Source organism: Panthera tigris, chromosome F2 (assembly GCF_018350195.1).
Source record: "Panthera tigris isolate Pti1 chromosome F2, P.tigris_Pti1_mat1.1, whole genome shotgun sequence".
In the NCBI taxonomy this organism is placed as follows: Eukaryota; Metazoa; Chordata; class Mammalia; order Carnivora; family Felidae; genus Panthera; species Panthera tigris.
Genome location: NC_056676.1, coordinates 12273521 through 12290354, shown reverse-complemented (window position 1 = coordinate 12290354; position 16834 = coordinate 12273521). Strand labels below are relative to the sequence as shown.

Sequence of the window (16834 nt, the reverse complement as noted above, 5' to 3'; positions counted from 1 at the left end):
ACACACAGAATGTGCTCACTAACGGGCACACCTGCCTCTCCCACCTCCGTTCCCCTCCCGGCTCCATCTACGGCTCTGCAAGACTCAGCTAGGCCATCGCTCATTCACGAGAAGCCTCACTCCACCTACGTGAAGGAAGGTACTCTGCACAAGAGGTATTTAAAACACACAGAATACGGTGGGAGCACTACCACAATGAACTGAAACCAAAGCTCTGTGTGTGTGTGTGTGTGTGTGTGTGTGTGTGTGCGCGCGCGTGAGTGTATGTCTTTCTCCAACTATCACATAGGCTCAAAAGAGGAAGAAATGTGTCTTATTTATCTTTGCTTTCCTAGTGCCTGGTCAGGTAGGTGCCTTATCAATTTTAGCAGATCGATTTAACTGCACAACACAAGTTAAGAGCGACAACAACAACAAACACATACACGGCCCTTACCAGGCACTACTCAAAAGTGCTTTTCTCATTAACTCGTTGAAGAAAACCCGACGCAGATTCTGTCTTCATGAGGAGACACCTACGAAGCTCAGTGAAATGGGATTAACACGCTACCCAAACAGAGTGCGACGCAGCACGTTTGCAAAACCGATACATCTCTGCACTTCTCCTCCCTGCTCATACAGTTCTTTCATTTCCTCAGCCTTATCTCCCACCGTGGCTGGTGTCACCGAGATACAGAGCCACCCACTCCTGAAGCTAGACAAGCCCTTCCAACCTTGGAGGAAGCACATTTTCTGGGGATGGTGCTAGCAGTCTGAAGGGCCACTGTCCCTCCACCAGCTCTATTCCTTCCATTTCACATTTTATCACGAGAGCGGGTCATACTGGTGGGCAGCTGGATGTGCTCGGGGTCCATAGCTTAGTGACATTTAGGTCACCTCTGCTAGACCAGGCTCTGAAGTGCTGCAATTGCCCCCAATGTGATCCAAACATATGCCTTTAAAAAAAAAAAAAAAAAAAAGTATTCATTCTGAGAGAGAGAAATAGAGCACGGCAAGGGCAGAGAGAGGGAGAGAGAATCCCGAGCGCGATCCACGTTGCCAACACGGAGCCCGACGGGGGGCATGATCTCAGGAACCGAGAGATCGAGACCCGAGCCGAGATCAAGAGTCGGACACTTAACCAAATGAGCCACCCAGGCGCCCCGAAGCATAGGCCATCTTGACGAGAACACTAAGAACCCAGAGTCTGTATTCAGAGAATACACGTCATACGGAGGGCTGTGCTAAGGCCATCCCATACCCTTTACGAAAGGGTTCGTATTCAGCTTTTAAGAGTCTACAATGAAGGGCTAAGTGACAGTACCTGAAATGGGGTCACATCAACTCCTTCCACCTAAGACACAGCACATAGACAACTAATTCTTTTTGGTGAAAAAGAGTACGGGCTTTTTAAACAAGTAAGGGCCAGAACTTACTAGAAATCCAGCTAGCTGCCCTGACCTACTGCAAAACAGAATGCAGTCACACACTGATCAGCATCAACATTAAGGACCCAAACAGAAAGGTAGTTTGAAAAGGAACCGTATTGTGGAAGCACCTGTGATGAGAATACAGCCAATGAAGAGGTCTGGACAGCAGGAGGGGGGCCCTCAGACAGATCCTGCAGATGGGGTGATTCCCACCACACTGGGGAAAACCAACCTTGAGGCCGGGGTCCTGAAGGTTAATCGGATTTTTCAGAGGCTCAGGCCAAAATGTCATCTTTTAGAAGAAGAGTAAAAAGTGCTGCACTGCATCCTTATATTTTACATGCTTAAAAGGTTTTTAAATGAAGAACTGAAGCTAATGAAGGAGAAGAGGGAGAGAGACGTTCCCGGCACAGGAGGTCTGCAATGTGTCGCGATTCTGAAAGATCCGGCGGCTGCCATGATAAAAACTGTAATAAGCTGTTAGGACCAAGGGCCCAATGGCGGTAGAGAGAAGAGCATCGAGCCTCTCAGCTTGAGTATAGAATTTTCCTCTAAGGTTTTAAAAAACATTTTTTTTTTGAGTGTATTTATTTTGAGAGAGAGAGAGAGAGCACGAGCACGAGCTGTGGAGGGGCAGAGAGAGACAGAGAGAGAGAGAGAATCCAGAGCGGGTTCTGCACTGCCAGCACGGAGCCCAGTATGGGACTTGAACCCACGAACTGTGCACCAGAGCTGAAAGCAAGAGTTGGACGCTTAACTGACTGAGCCCCTCCTCTAAGTCTGTAAACAATGAGAAAGAAACTTAAAAGAGAAAGAAGCAAAATAAAAAAGAGACAAGATAAAGTACTAAAAGCTGAAAAATATCAATTAACGCAACATAAAGTGGGACACATCATCAAGTAAAATCAACCCAACAAAACAAAACAAAAATTTTAAGGTCCTAAGATGAAAACTTGTTTTAATGGCTACACTAGAATGTAATAAAATGCAGGTAACAGAATAAACTGATGATGACAGAGACAGAGCAAACCCTGAGCAACAGACAGGACACACAAAAGCCAACTCCTCGCCGCGAGGGCAAAGGCCCAGGAGCACTCGGGACACTGGTCCAAACGTGTGAGATGCTCCACGGGGCCACCTTGGGCAGAGAGCTCCCGGGTGGGATGGCGGGATGGGAGCAAGACCCTCGCCCTGCCCCCCAGGCCCGTCTGCCCCCGGCACAGTCAGCCTGCAGGTGCCGAGCCGCCCGGCCTGGGGCCGAATACTTCACTCCAAGCAGGTGCCCTGCCACCCCAGCCCCTAAACCCCACCCGTAAGTTCTTCACGCTACTCTCCTGGTTGAGAAAGGGAAAGAAGAGTTGAGAAGAGAAAAAGAGAAAGGAGGGTGGGGGGGATGCTATTTTACTTCTGAACAACAAGCGTATGATTTCAATGACAAATTAATAGGCTTTTTTTTTAAGTTCTCTGAAAGTGACTGGATGGAACACCTCTAAGACACTTAATTTAATCTAAATTGTTACCTTAAATAGCTCTTCTAGCATCAAGTACTCCTAAAGTACATTAACTATGCTAAATTTTTAGGAAGGAAAGAACAAAGAAAGTTAGATACAGAAACCTAATTTGCTTTCATTTAAAATGAAAGTATATTGCAAACAGTCATCACGCCTCATCTTTTCATTTTGTAATCAGACTTTCCAAGGATGAAGAAACTGAGGGTCAGACAGGCTACGTGTTCAGTCCAGGAAGTTGCACTGCTAAGACTGTAGCCAAAAGCTGTCTGGTTCCAGAGCCCACATTTGAGTCCTGGGACTGATCTGAAGGCATCTTCTTCGTGAGATCTCCCTAGGAGTCCGGTGCCGGCCTGGCCTTTAGGGGTATCCTTCAGGCCTCAGAAATGTTTCCTGCTGAATGTGTTCTGTGACTTGGGACGATCGCTGGCTAGCCTTATAGCATAACCCTGTCCTGAGGATAGCTACTGGGTTGCCCCCTTCTTAAAGAAGACTGTGGAAGGAAGGAAGGAAGGAAGGAAGGAAGGAAGGAAGGAAGGAAGGAAGGAAGGAAGGAAGGAAGGGAGGGAGGAAGAAAAGGAGGGAGGGAGGGGGGAAGGGAGGGAGGGAGGGAAGAAGGAAGGAAGGAAGGAAGGAAGGAAGGAAGGAAGGAAGGAAGGAAGGAAAGGAGGGAGGGAGGGGGGAAGGAAGGAAGGAAGGAAGGAAAGGAGGGAGGGAAGGAAGGAAGGGAGGGAGGGAGGAAGGAAGGGAGGAAGGGAGGGAGGGAGGGAGGGAGGGAGGGAGGAAGGAAGGGAAAGAAAGATAGAAAGCTCTCCTGAAAAGAGCCAAATCCATTTTTAATAACGAATGTACTCTTTTTTAAAATGTCTATTTATCTTGAGAGAGAGACAGAGAGAGAGACCAAGCGGAGGAGGACAGAGAGAGAGGGGGGGAGAGGGAGAATCCCAAGCAGGCTCCGCACTGCCCGTGTGAAGCCCAAGGCGGGGCTGGACCTCACGGACTGTCAGATCGTCACCTGAGCCGAAATCGAGAGTTGGACACGTGATCGGCTGAGCCACCCAGGTGCTCCAACAACGAATATATTCGGAGCGGCGGGGGGGGGGGGGGGGGGGGGGGGGGGTAAAAAAGACTCATCCTTCAGTCAAGAATTCTCACCGAAAATCTAAAGGCTACAGAATTTTATGGATTATGGATCGAATTAAGATCTGCCAGTAACACGGAAAAGAAGTCTAGTTGGCGAATACGTTCTCTGATCGCAGAAGCGCAACACAAACATTAGCCACCCGGCACCGTGGCACAACACGGACCTGAGCACATCGGGCGGCACAGGAGTGAGGCGGAAAGCACACCCTCTGACTACAGGGTGCTCTTCAAGCGCCGAGCGGGAGGCTCACGGGTGGCTGCTTGTGCCACATTCCAAGACGCTGCTCCTGCTGATGCACAGCATCCCCATGACTCAGGAAGGGGGACACTGGGCTAACTTGGGCAGCTAGAACCGCGCTCCCTAGGTTCCCTAGATCTTCTCGGATCTGCCAGCGTGGCCGGTACGACAAACGAGACTCGCCGCTCACCCAACATTTCAATAGCTGCCACCTCCCTGCAGGGAGGTAGGGGACAAGGCAGAGCAAATGGTGAAACCAACGAGGAGGAAATAGCAGCACCCACCCCTAACAGGAGAAGCCCAAGGACCACGACATTATACTGTTCCTGCAGAAATCAGGGCTACCCACACATAGTTAGTACTCTCGTGGAAGTTCACATCAAAATAAAGAAGAAGAATGGGGTCGCTTTTCCTAATTCACACCATTTCCCTAGTTGACACGTTAAAGCTAAGCCACACAGACTTCTCGGAGAAGCTGAAGGAGCTGGTGTTCCAGACGGCTGATGCTCTCACGGTGGCCCTGCACAGCACCCAGACTTGAAGGGGCCCTCACCTGGGCAGAAAGATCTTTGTGCACCCATCACGTGACAGATGTCGCAGCTGCGCAGAACTTCACACTTTTCAGAAGCATGTCCAGGTGCAGATATTTTTAAGGATCACTTAAAAAATGAGCCTACGATCCCTTCCGCCCTTTGTCTTCCACTCCTAACATCACAACCACATCTACTGTGACGACACGTTCTGCCCTAAAATTCCACTTAAGAGAGACTTCAGAGGAATGCGTTCCAGAAACATCCCCCTTTGACATACCACTGCCACCCATGGCCTCCTCACCTCTTGACGTTCAACTGATGGGTGCTGCGAGAAATGGAGGCGGGAGTCTACACATCCTCTCCCACATAAAACCACAGTGGCAGCAGGCCACCGCTCTCCCTGGATGGGCACGCGTCCCAGGGTGGTCACTCCTGCATCTAGCACAGTGGGAGTCAGCAGAACCTGCTTTTTAAGGGTCAACGTTGTCGGGCCTTCTCCTCCCCCAAGGACTACGAACTGCACCACGTGTTGCTAAAGACAGCAGGGTCTGTGCTAAAGAGCGGCTGACGACTCTCCCTGCCTGCCCATTCAGCAGATTAAGACAAATCAGACAGAGGAAGGGACATAACGTGGCCTGTCACCAGCAAGAGAAAGATTTCTGAGGTGGCCATCCTGAAGGAAGAAAGGATTTGGGGTGAAAAAGACCTAATGGCCCCCTTTTCAAAGAGAAGGTAACCTTTTTTTTTTAATTTTTTTTTTCACGTTTATTTATTTTTGAGACAGAGAGAGACAGAGCATGAACGGGGGAGGGGCAGAGAGAGAGGGAGACACAGAATCGGAAGCGGGCTCCAGGCTCTGAGCCATCAGCCCAGAGCCCGATGCGGGGCTCGAACTCACGGACCGTGAGACCGTGACCTGAGCTGAAGTCGGAGGCTTAACCGACTGAGCCACCCAGGCGCCCCGAGAAGGTAACCTTTGAGACCAGGAAAGGGTCACCTGGTCTCATCCCTGACCTGGAGCTTGTTAATGAACCAGAGACCCGGCAGGGCAGGCCAGTGGGTAGAGACACGATGTTCACAGGTGCCTTTTCTCCCTTGCTCCCCTCCAATCCTCAAAGGGCTCAAAGTCTGTTTTGTGACCATATGTTTAAAAAGTCTGTATCCTCTTCTGGAGGCACGGTGTCCAAAACACTTAATTCAGTATTTTCAATTATCCAATGACGTGGGTCAAAACTAAATCACTGGATGTAAACGAAAGAACAAGGAAGCAGAAGAAAAGCTGTGGGTTTCATTTATTTTATCAGCTATATACCTGGTGGACAACTATCTGACTCTCTGGGTTTTCTGCACTTACTAAGCAAAACTAGTTCAATGGTTTGCTTTTGTGTCTAATCTCCACTGAAAAGTTTTTACGTGTCTAGGAGCACACTATAAAACACGTATTGGGTTGCCAAAATATACCACCGTTGGGCTCGCTGGCTGACTAAAAAAAAAAAAAAAAATTCCTCAGGTAAAACGCTGCTACTTTCTTAGATCATAATGGAGAAGACAGTATCTGAAAAAGCAAAGTCCCTCGGAAGAAAGTGGCCACATAGATATTAATGATAACGACAGTGTGGTTTGCAAAAAACGGACCTGACGTGTTTTCGGTACTTCGTGTTTTTCAAAAAATAGCAGCAGCGTGTTTATTATCCATTTAAAAATAAAATATCTTCATCACTCTTAACTGAGAAACAGCATTTCAGTTTCCTGCTAACTTGAACACTGGGGGTGGAAAACCAGAGCAAGGAAACTACAGCAGCAGCCAATCGCCGTGGCTTCGTTTCACGGGAGCTACGCTAGTCAAGTCACAATCTTTGGCCAAGTTCCCTTCTGTATGCACATTCAAAGAATCTTTATATAGCTAAGTGGACCACTAAAGCATTCGAGAGTCATTCAAAGGAGGCGCTTCCTCCAAATTCTCCCTCATCTCACGGGGCCCGTGCATACACAACAGAAAACGCACTGAAAGGAAGAATGCAAACCCTCCTGTTTCAGCTTCTTGGATCCTTCCGTATGCAAACTGGCATCCCCTCCAGCCCACAAATGTCTTAGCTTTTATTTTCAATATTTACTGCCAATATTTGAAAGCCATAAGGACACCTGGGGAGAGCACGAGGAAAAAAATGGGTAGAAAAATACATATTTAACATAAAAGGGAAAGGGGAAAGAAAGGTACTATTTCTATTTCTAATAGAAAAGTGGAATGTGGCCCCTTTTTGTCATTATTAAGATTTTAAATGTCTTTTTCTGAAATGCTGAATGCCTTACGTCCTATGTAACAGCCTCTGGCAGATTCTTTTAGGTTCTCCTGTGCGGACGAGACGAACGTAATTCTACTTTGGTGGCCAAAAGGGTCAGTTCGCGGAGAACGGCCACAAATTCAAGCCTCAGCCACTTTATGGAATGAAGCAGAATGGCAGGTAGTGAGAAGGACATCCTAAAGGCGCACAGAATCAGCCCGGTGATAACAGCCACCCTCTCTGAATGTGCTTTATCACGGAGAGCGTGTGAATGATGCAAAACAAGCCAGACCACCAGTGGGTCACTTGCGTCATCACCCGCTCAAAGGACGACGCATCTGTTTGTAGAACGTCACCGATGACAGGGTGTACAGGACTGAAGAGGGAAGACGTGAGCAGTTCTACGCAAAATTTTTCATTTCACTTCTGTGTATTCCCTTGTATTTCAGCCCTCTGTAGGAAAATTATTTTCTGTATAAACAAATTCATCAAGTTAACTTATTCAAGGATGGAAATAACTGGTATCACATAACATTTTGCAAAACAAAATTGCCACTGCTCTATTCCAGTGCTTAAAAGCAAACTGCTATGGCAATTCAACCCCAGTGCTAACATAACCCAAACCCCCTATTACCTTCATCACTGCATATTCAATTTACATAATTATTCTGCTATGCTATTCAGAATTTACATGTAGTTGTATGCACTTCTACTGATCTGTGCTTCAGGGATGCTATTTCCTTTCTAGACTTAGCAGAACACGAGGCCACAGCTCGATGTACTCAATACATCTGACCGATAGAAACTGCGGCTCAACAAAATAACGGGTCGGTTTGTGCCTTTACTGAAAATCTCTGCTCAGTTACCATGTCCTTGGACAGCATCCCCATCTGACCATCGACAACAGGAAAGCTCTTAGGAATTTCCTCACCGCATTTCATCGTAAATCAGCAAGTGGCCCTACAAGTGGTCAAGTCCCCGGGGCCGGCAGAGTTACTCCAAACACTCCCGGCGTACCCCTCAGCATGGCTTGAGTCTCTCTTTCCGCGTGCAGATCTCCATACTCAACAGAAATATTCCAGTCAATTATTTTCACACCACTTGGGGGAAAAACAACTATCGCCTATAGGAGGTATCCACTGAGATGATGCGTCTAAAGCGAATGAAGGGAGGGAAACGTACCAAACATTCCTCTTGGGAGAAAATGATCACATGCCCTTCCGCCTATCAAAAGCGTGTGACCCTAATGCAAAGCCATTACTCGGATTCAGCAATGCCAAAAATTGACTCTGCACAGACCATTCAAACGTCAGGATGAGCAGCTGAGAGCACGCAGACGAGGCCTGCCCTGGAATTTTGCCCTCGTGGGTGAAGACAGGCCCTGTCTTTGCATCAAGCAGCACGTGTGCCCAGAACCGAGTGGATGTGATGCCCTACGTTCCTAACACTTGTTTATAGTTGTTGGGGACATTTTAACAAGTTCACTGTGAAATACAGCATTTTAACATCTGCCCCAGTGTATCCCACAGGAGGTAAGGGTATGCTAAAGAATGTTTTTAAAGACAGGATGAGGTCGATGTAGACTCAGAACCAGAGAATCATACACTTGGAAATTTATGACAAGATCCAAGATATAGTGGGGGTTATTTTTTTTTTGTCCTTTTTTCTTTTTGTTAATTTTTGTCATTCGGTGCTAGATTCAAAATATTAAAAATACAAACCGAAGGCATATATATATATATATTATATATATATATATATATCTTGAGGCTAAAACAAGTCTTGGTGATATGTTTTCTGAGTTCTAGGAAGCTCCTTTAGAACACAGACACTTACATTTCAAGTTTAAAAAATAATAACAACACATTCTTTTAAAATTTTGCTTCGATTTCTTTCTCCTTGGGAAAAATATGCACTTGCCTCCTCCTATCAAAAGCACAATACTTAGCTTTTGGGCAATTATATTTCTAAAAAAAAAAACCCGGTAAGTCAGACCGAAATTCTAACCCTATGTTCCTTGCTCACATCCTAACACTTAACAACAGTACCTACAAAGAAGAAGTACTTAATGGAATATTTCTTAAGTAAATGAACAAAATTTATAATGGGTTGCAGGATTAGAAGAGTGTTCATATGCAGAAAAAATAATCGTTTTCAATTAAGAGACCACATATGGAGGCATCAAAGAACGTTCATAAGTAAATGCAAATATCGTCACCTAGAAGAATGAGGTGTTGAATATAATTCAGTTATTCCGGCACCATAAAAAGTACCGATGACAAAAATTTTTAAAGGATTATGATACAGACTTCCAACACACTACAGAATAACGTATTTGGGGATGTCTGGGTATTCTTAGCACAAGTTGAAAATCCAAATTTGCTCTTTTGCTTTGCAGGAGCACCTCTGTGGTCACAGAAATCAAGTCCTCTCTCTGTATCCGCGCGTACTCACACAGGAAAGTCTACGAGTGAAAGGCTGACAGGCCAGCGAGCTCAAAAAGTTCACGTCAAGCATGTCCATCACGGAACGGAGCGTGCATGTGTCCACGCGTGTGCGTGTACATGCATGCACACGGAGGGACGACGTGCAGTGTGTCTCCTAATGGAGTTTGCAAACAGGTTCAGATTAACCGAGTCTGACCATACTTCCATCTGGAAACTATATTTTCTAACATGAGCCATATTCTGAAAAATAGATTCAGATGTTTGGAATTGGTTCAGAACAGTTGTAAGAAATGTTCGGTACAAATGAAAAAAATTAGTCTTCAATGTCTTCTCCTCTCAGCTTTTCTTACTGAGTAAATATGCCTTCTGGGGGGTCAGAGTTGGCGGGGGAAGTACAGAGGGAAGGATGGAGGGAGGAGGGTATTTCCTAGAAGCTAAAACTCGTGCTACTCTTGCATGCATATCTAATGGATAACTGCTATTTGATTTCTCCCACGTTGCCCACTAGCATTTCAACCCTGCCCCGGGAAGGCTTACTCCGCCAAGTGGAGAGAATTAATTCTCCTGTTTCAACTTCTGGGAAACAGGGCTGAAAAGCTTAGTGAAATATAGTGACCTGTCTTGCTTCTATAATCCTTCTTTCCCTGTTTTGCATTGTCCTTGAAAATGAGGTTGCTGGCCTATACTTACAAATAACTATGCTGGTAATTTGGTTCTATTTGTTACATGACAAATTTCTACAAAAATACGAGCAAGTGATTTGAAAATAATGAAGAATTTTTACCCAGTGAAGTCTACAATGTACCATCCGAATAAAGGGTTCGTGGTAATTGAGTCCTAAATTTCAGAATGCATAAATCTGTTAACTTCTTAGTTTGGGTGTCAGGGCAAGGAACCCGACAATAATGACAAAAATCGAGGTGCCGCCCCGCCCTCCTCCCCCACCCCTCCCCCCCCCACCCCCTTTCCCGGGCCGGGACTGTGTGGTGCTCATTTCTGTACCGTGTTTTGGTGCTGGTGGTTTCCGCCCACAGCCTACCTTGACTTTTTGCTGGATTTGGGTTTTGGCGTGGCAGTTTTTGCTTTCTTTTCCTTTGGCTCTTTGGGAATCTTAGGGGCTTTCGGGGTCTTGGGTTCCTTGGGCTCTTTTTTCTCCTTGGGTTCTTTCGGTTCCTTCGGATCTTTTTTTACCTTCGGCCTTTTCTTTTTCTTCTTCTCTTCTTGGGACCCATCTAGTGAGTTCCTATTTAGTTCTTGGTTATCAACCCCACCAGGGAAGTCATCTTTACCAAAACTTTTACTGGGATCCTCGGCGACAATGTGGTTGTTTTTCTTTTTCTTCTTCTTCTGCTGTGGCTGCTGTTCCACTGATGGCAGGCAATCATCACTCTTCACTAGCTGAGCGTTCGGTCCACTAACCTGAGTCATATCCGGCACTGGTTTCTCTAGAAAGGGCTCCGATGGAGAATGCTGAGAGACAGAAATAGGAACTGAAATTAGTTTATCATTCTTCATATTGAAGAAAGGAACCGAAAGTCAGTAGCTGATGCTTCTGAAACTTACTGTATACTCAAAGCAGCAAATATTTTCCCAAATATACAGTTGTAAAATCTATCATTTTCTCTCATCCAAAAACCAAGAAAGCTTTAACATAAATAGTAAAAAGGGGTAACTCAGGAATACCGTAAAAAAATTCAATTCAGGAAGAAAAAAATTCTCATTCGGCCGAAGCCACCGTCCATTTTCTTAACAGCCCCTACGTACGCAGGACACGGGGAAGGACAAAACAGCGGCAAAAGCTAAGGAAGGAAAGTAGATGGAATTCTTTTCCCTATGCGGGAATGAGAACTCGGATTAAAGATATACAATTAAGCCACTTTTAACAAGATCAAGTGTACCAAGCGCTGAAAGATTCAGGTCCTATGAAAGTTTGAAATCAAGGTATCACACACAAATCTTACACACAAATGACATAGGTCATTCCTGATTTAAATCACATTAAAATACCAAATTAAAAGCACATATCCGAACTTAATGACCTTGGATTTGTTACATTTCTTGGACTAATACGAAACGCAGAGGATGTTTTTCTTAAGTCACTAAGCTTTACAGTTTCAAATTTCGCTGAAGAACAGAAAACCCACATAGTCAAGCTGGTACGCCCTGCGGGAGGAGTTTGGACACTCACTAGGCGTATACCCAGAGATGGGCTAAAACACAGTAGAGAACACCAACAATTAGGATGGGATGCTCAGTGGTCAGCCGAGATCAGAGTCTGCTCCAAACCAGGACAGGGGTAGAGCGTCATCTCCACTGTAAATGAGGACACCTAACGAACCTTTACATTTCAACGAGATTACTTTAAAATGTTGTATCTGCAAATGCCACTCAATTTTCTGCCTTCGTCATCTGCTTCTGCAGACACTCAACAGTAACCGTAATAGGAACGGCAGTAATAACGGCTGCTAGTGTTCACTCAACAATCTTCCCATGTGCCAGGCATGTGTTAAGCACTTCACACCGCTGACACCATGCGATCCGCACAGCGGCCCCGATGAGGAGCTATGTGTGGACACGGACACTCTAGGATGCGGTAGCGTGCCCGAGGAGGTACAGGCCCTCCCTCCTGATCCCTCCATCTCCAAAAAAGGGAGAGGGTGGGAGAGTCCCGGTCGAGGTCTGCAGCGGACTCAGGAGCAACCCAGAAGCCGTGGCTTACCATCAGCAAAGCACTATAAAGTAGATTCCGGTACGACCTCCACTTACTGAGCCTCTATTTCATGCCATGTACTGGGCTAGGTGCTTTCGGGAGTTACTTCACTTGACTCTCAGAGAAAAATGTGATAACCTGCCCCCATCTTTCAGAAAGGAAGTAAGTAAAGTTTGACTAGCTTATGCGATCACCCAAGGCCACACGGCAGGAGATAGAGCTGTGATTTGAATCTAGGTTTTCTAAACCAGTTTTCTTCTGACTCTGCGCTTCTCCTCAAATCTCACGTATGGGCCTCCTTCTGGGAAAGGCTTCTCAGGTTTCATTTGATTTCCAAAGTTTTCAGTGACCCTCCCCGCCGCCGCCCCCAATTTTTTTTTTAATTTTTTAATGTTTTTATTTGTTTCTGAGACGGAGAGGGACAGAGTATGAGCAGGGGAGGAGCAGAGAGAGACGGAGACACAGAATCCGAAGCAGCTCCAGGCTCCGAGCTTTCAGCCTGACGTGGGGCTCGAACTCACGGACTGTGAGATCATGACCTGAGCTGAAGTCAGACGGTTAACCAACTGAGCTACCCAGGCGCCCCACCGCCCCAAATTTTTAAGACATCACTACCTGAAAACAAAGTGGTTATATTCTTCCCACTAAAGGAACCCACATTCAATTCTCTATCTGCACTGGTATAAGAGACAGAGTCCAGAATTATGAGGTAAGAGACACAAATTCTAGTGCAGGCCCGGCCATGAGCTATATTATCAGTGGGAAATCATTTCTCTCATCTAGGGTTCGTTTTCCTCATCTGCAAAATGAAGGGTTTGGGTGAGATGATTTCCAAAGTCGCTTTCAAAATCCAATGGTATTAGAAAATCTTAAAATAGGGATTGATTGCCCTTTCTTAGGACAGCTGAAAGAGGATGAACCTGAAAGAGAGGAAGGCTGTCCACAAAGAGAAAGAAGCAAGGGTAGAAGTCTGAGGAAGGGCACACAGGTGGGAGTCTTCGTGAGCAGGCCTCCACACAGGGAGAACACGGCTAACCCAGCGCTGAAAACAGCTAGCCTCTCCCTACGCTTCTCCCTCATACGCACCCCCAATAAATGTCAGCCAAGGCTCTGTCCAAGGCACCATTACCCAAGAATTAACAGGATCTGATTTAACTGTGTGATTACACTGCAGTTGCTGAAGTTGAGTTTAATTGTTACATATTATTTTCTAATGTAAATTAAAAGGAAAAGGCCGTATCTTTTTTCTCGACCCCCCCCCCCCCCCGCCAAGGGACTTAGAGATCAAACTTATTTGGGATAAACTATTTTTCAGGAAACGGAAGGAAAAGTATTTCCTGGAAAGGGAAGCAAAGAGAAAAGTCTACCAGTGAACAATGCTTAAAGCTTAGAATAGTGAATTCATCCCAGGTATGTGTACCTTGCTTTAATCTGCATGGCATTTACCCCAGTCACAAAGTGCCAGCTTCTAATGACAAATACCTGGTACACATTTATGAACTAGAAAATACGTAGGACATCTAATACAAAAAGACTGAAAATTTATCTACATACTCTAGCATACAAATGATTTCAGACGCCCTTTTCAGTAACAAATGAAGCCATAAATTAGTATCCCTTAAAAATTTTAATCTTCCATAAGAAGGAAAAAAACAGAAAGAGTAAACACAAAAAAGGTATTAATCCTATTTGATACACAGCAGAATTATGTTTTGGTACTATATGATATAGGGTGGGAAAGGTGCTCAGAAATATTATAGTGTTTACCAGACCCACATCTCCTTAAATCTTTTAGAGAAAAGCTGTTTTTGTAAACATTTAACAAAGAACAGATGGCCTGCCTTAATCATGTGGGGGAAAAAAACCTGGAGCTCACAGTTAATACCCTGACAAAAGTCTCCCAGGCCCAGCCATGCCCCCCCACCCCCGCCCATGCATGGTACAGTCTTCTCTAATGCTATTTAATTTTACAGCGGACATTTTCCCATCAATTCCCACTGCCTGACAGGTAATCAATGCCATTAACATCTGATATTACCATATAGGGCATTGCTAAAACCTCCCATTTATTGGAGCGAATGTGGAGAATGTTAGATACCAAAGGCATTTTTAAATACAGCCTATAGGACTTTCCATTTGACACATTTTCTATCATAATTCTATATGCCTGTTGGAATATTATGGGATATATAAGGTCTGTGCCGTGGACTTTTGCAACTAAAACAGAATGACTAATATTTAAACTGTAAATAAAAATGATCCTAGGTGTGTGTGTGTGTGGGGGGGGGGGGTCAAAAAATTACCATAAATTTACCGTAAAATTACCATAAACTTTTATCCTTAACTCCTTTGTTCAAAATGTATACATGAGACAAACACACAAACAAGTTACCTTATGTCAAACAGAATAGGCAGGATGCAAAGGCGACCGAAGGAGAGCAGTGACCAAGGGAGTTGGGACAATCCCTCTCTGACCTTTAAGCAAACAAGACCCAGACCGCTCAGGGGCTTTCACAAGAAAAGGAAACGGTGTATAGGGAAAAAACTTTTCATCTACCTCAAGTATGCTTTTCATCCAATATTCAGCAGCTTTGTCTGGCTTAGAAGCTATCATATTTACTCATGTTTCGCCTTAATTATATTCTTAAAGCCTCAACCTGTTGGCAATAGTAACAGGAGTGAGCACCGTGATATTAACACCATGCAGTGTTTCCAACACCTATAATCTGTGCAAACTAACAGCATGCTGCAATGTAGGGCACCTACGGACAAACATTTTATTTACTGAGTGATACAGACAAGCCTAAAATCGAAACACTACTTCATGATAAAGAAAAGCCACTACCAGCTGCGCAAGACTAACATGGCACTTCTGGGAGACACATCCCCTCCCCTGGCATTGAGCTAAAGGGAGGCACCTGTGTTCGCAGAGAAATGGAGATTCTGGTGGAGAAGTGGCAGGCCAGTTGAGACCGAAGGAACAACAAACAGAAGCTTAAAGCACACTAACTACAACTTCAATGATCTGTAAAAATTCAAACATTAAAGCGCTCACTTAAGATTGTAAAGTACTGTTAGTTTCCTTCCCCCACCCCCCGGCCATGGCTTTGGAAACACATCTTATTCCGATGCTGTTCACTCGTATTTTCCCAGTATTCCCTAGGTTCTTGATCCCTTGACACTCTTTTAAAAAGGAATTCCAGGACGGTCACTGAAGCTCAGTCTTCAGCTCAGAGCACACAGCGTTCAGAAGTGCATTTAGCAAAGGCTCCGAAGTCCTGTCGAGACTCTTAACACCCTTCTCTCGTCAGTGACATTGAGAGCAAGAAGATGCACTTGATATCTGGTGCCCAATTCAGTTCTTCATTCAACAAACATCTGGGGACAGAACAGTCAAAAGCCAGCCACGGTATCGGGCTGATGCTAAGGAGGCTTCCTGAAAAAAGCCACCCAGGTTCCAGCCAGAGGTCACTTCCTCAGTGGACCCAGCCTGAACAATGAGTCATGCCTGAGATCGGGTGACTGAAAGCATAAAAGTGTATGACAAGCAAGCTTTTGAAGCCCTGTTTAGGGAGGAGCAGATCCAAGATGCACAGGTAATTAGTTTCAATGGTCAACTGATACACTTTTCAGCTTGGACTATTTGATATGAAATAAGTACCAAACTATTCTTAAGACGATCAAGGGTTGGACTGTTTTCTGCTTAGCTAAATTTAGTATGAGAGTCAGGGCTTCGAGTTCAAGCCTTCTATATGGCAGTAGTTTTATTCAGCCCGTTTGTAATTTCCACGAACAGTAACATACTGAATGAGTACATTTATGAACAAAAACACACAAATGCATAATTGCCAAGCTTGTCAGTGATATGAATTGAGAAAGCAAAATGTATCCAAGCACATTTTTTTAAGTTGTAGGTATTAAAAAGTGTTACATGAAAAGATGACTCAGATCACGTACGTTTAGAGAATTCTGGGCTAACCAAATAGATAAGTTTTCTTTACTACAAAACTCTCCAAGCCCTTCCTACATTCTGAGTGGGGGATAATGCACAGTGTGTCCTAAAGGTATTTAATCATTGATTGCATCCCATTTTTTCTGAGAATAACTTGAATAAAAGTATTCTTCAAAATATACTTCGGATTATACTGACTTAGCTAAAGCAGGGCAAATTCATCCGCTTCTCTGGGGTGGGGGAAAGTACGTGTGTGCGTGCGTCCGTCTGTACGTCTCAAAGCAGTGGTTATCAAATGTTTTACAACATAGCATGTGACTATCAACAAATCTAATTCTATATAAAATGTGCTCAAACAGCTCACTGAATTGGCAGGGTTTTTTTATGCTCAATTTAAGTCACTGGTAGGAATAAAATAGGAATATTGGCATAGTCATGTAAGGCTGACTTGTATAATTTTTGTTATATTACAGTCAAGATAATTACCAAGCTAAATTTACGGAATGTTGAAATATCATAATGCAAGAAATTATCTTTACAAGTACCTCAGAACCATTAAATTTTAGAACTGAAAAATTGTTTTAATTACTGCCAAAATATCTCATTTAAAAG

The 16834-nt window shown here is 44.7% G+C and overlaps 1 protein-coding gene across 1 annotated transcript in view; it reads right to left on the bottom strand.

The window, feature by feature from the left end:
• Positions 1–16834, bottom strand: part of CHD7 (chromodomain helicase DNA binding protein 7) — a 189737-nt gene that overhangs the window by 73921 nt on the left and 98982 nt on the right. The window contains 1 exon segment of the mRNA XM_042972706.1: positions 10600–11030. Within this exon segment, the coding sequence (XP_042828640.1) occupies positions 10600–11030 (431 nt within the window).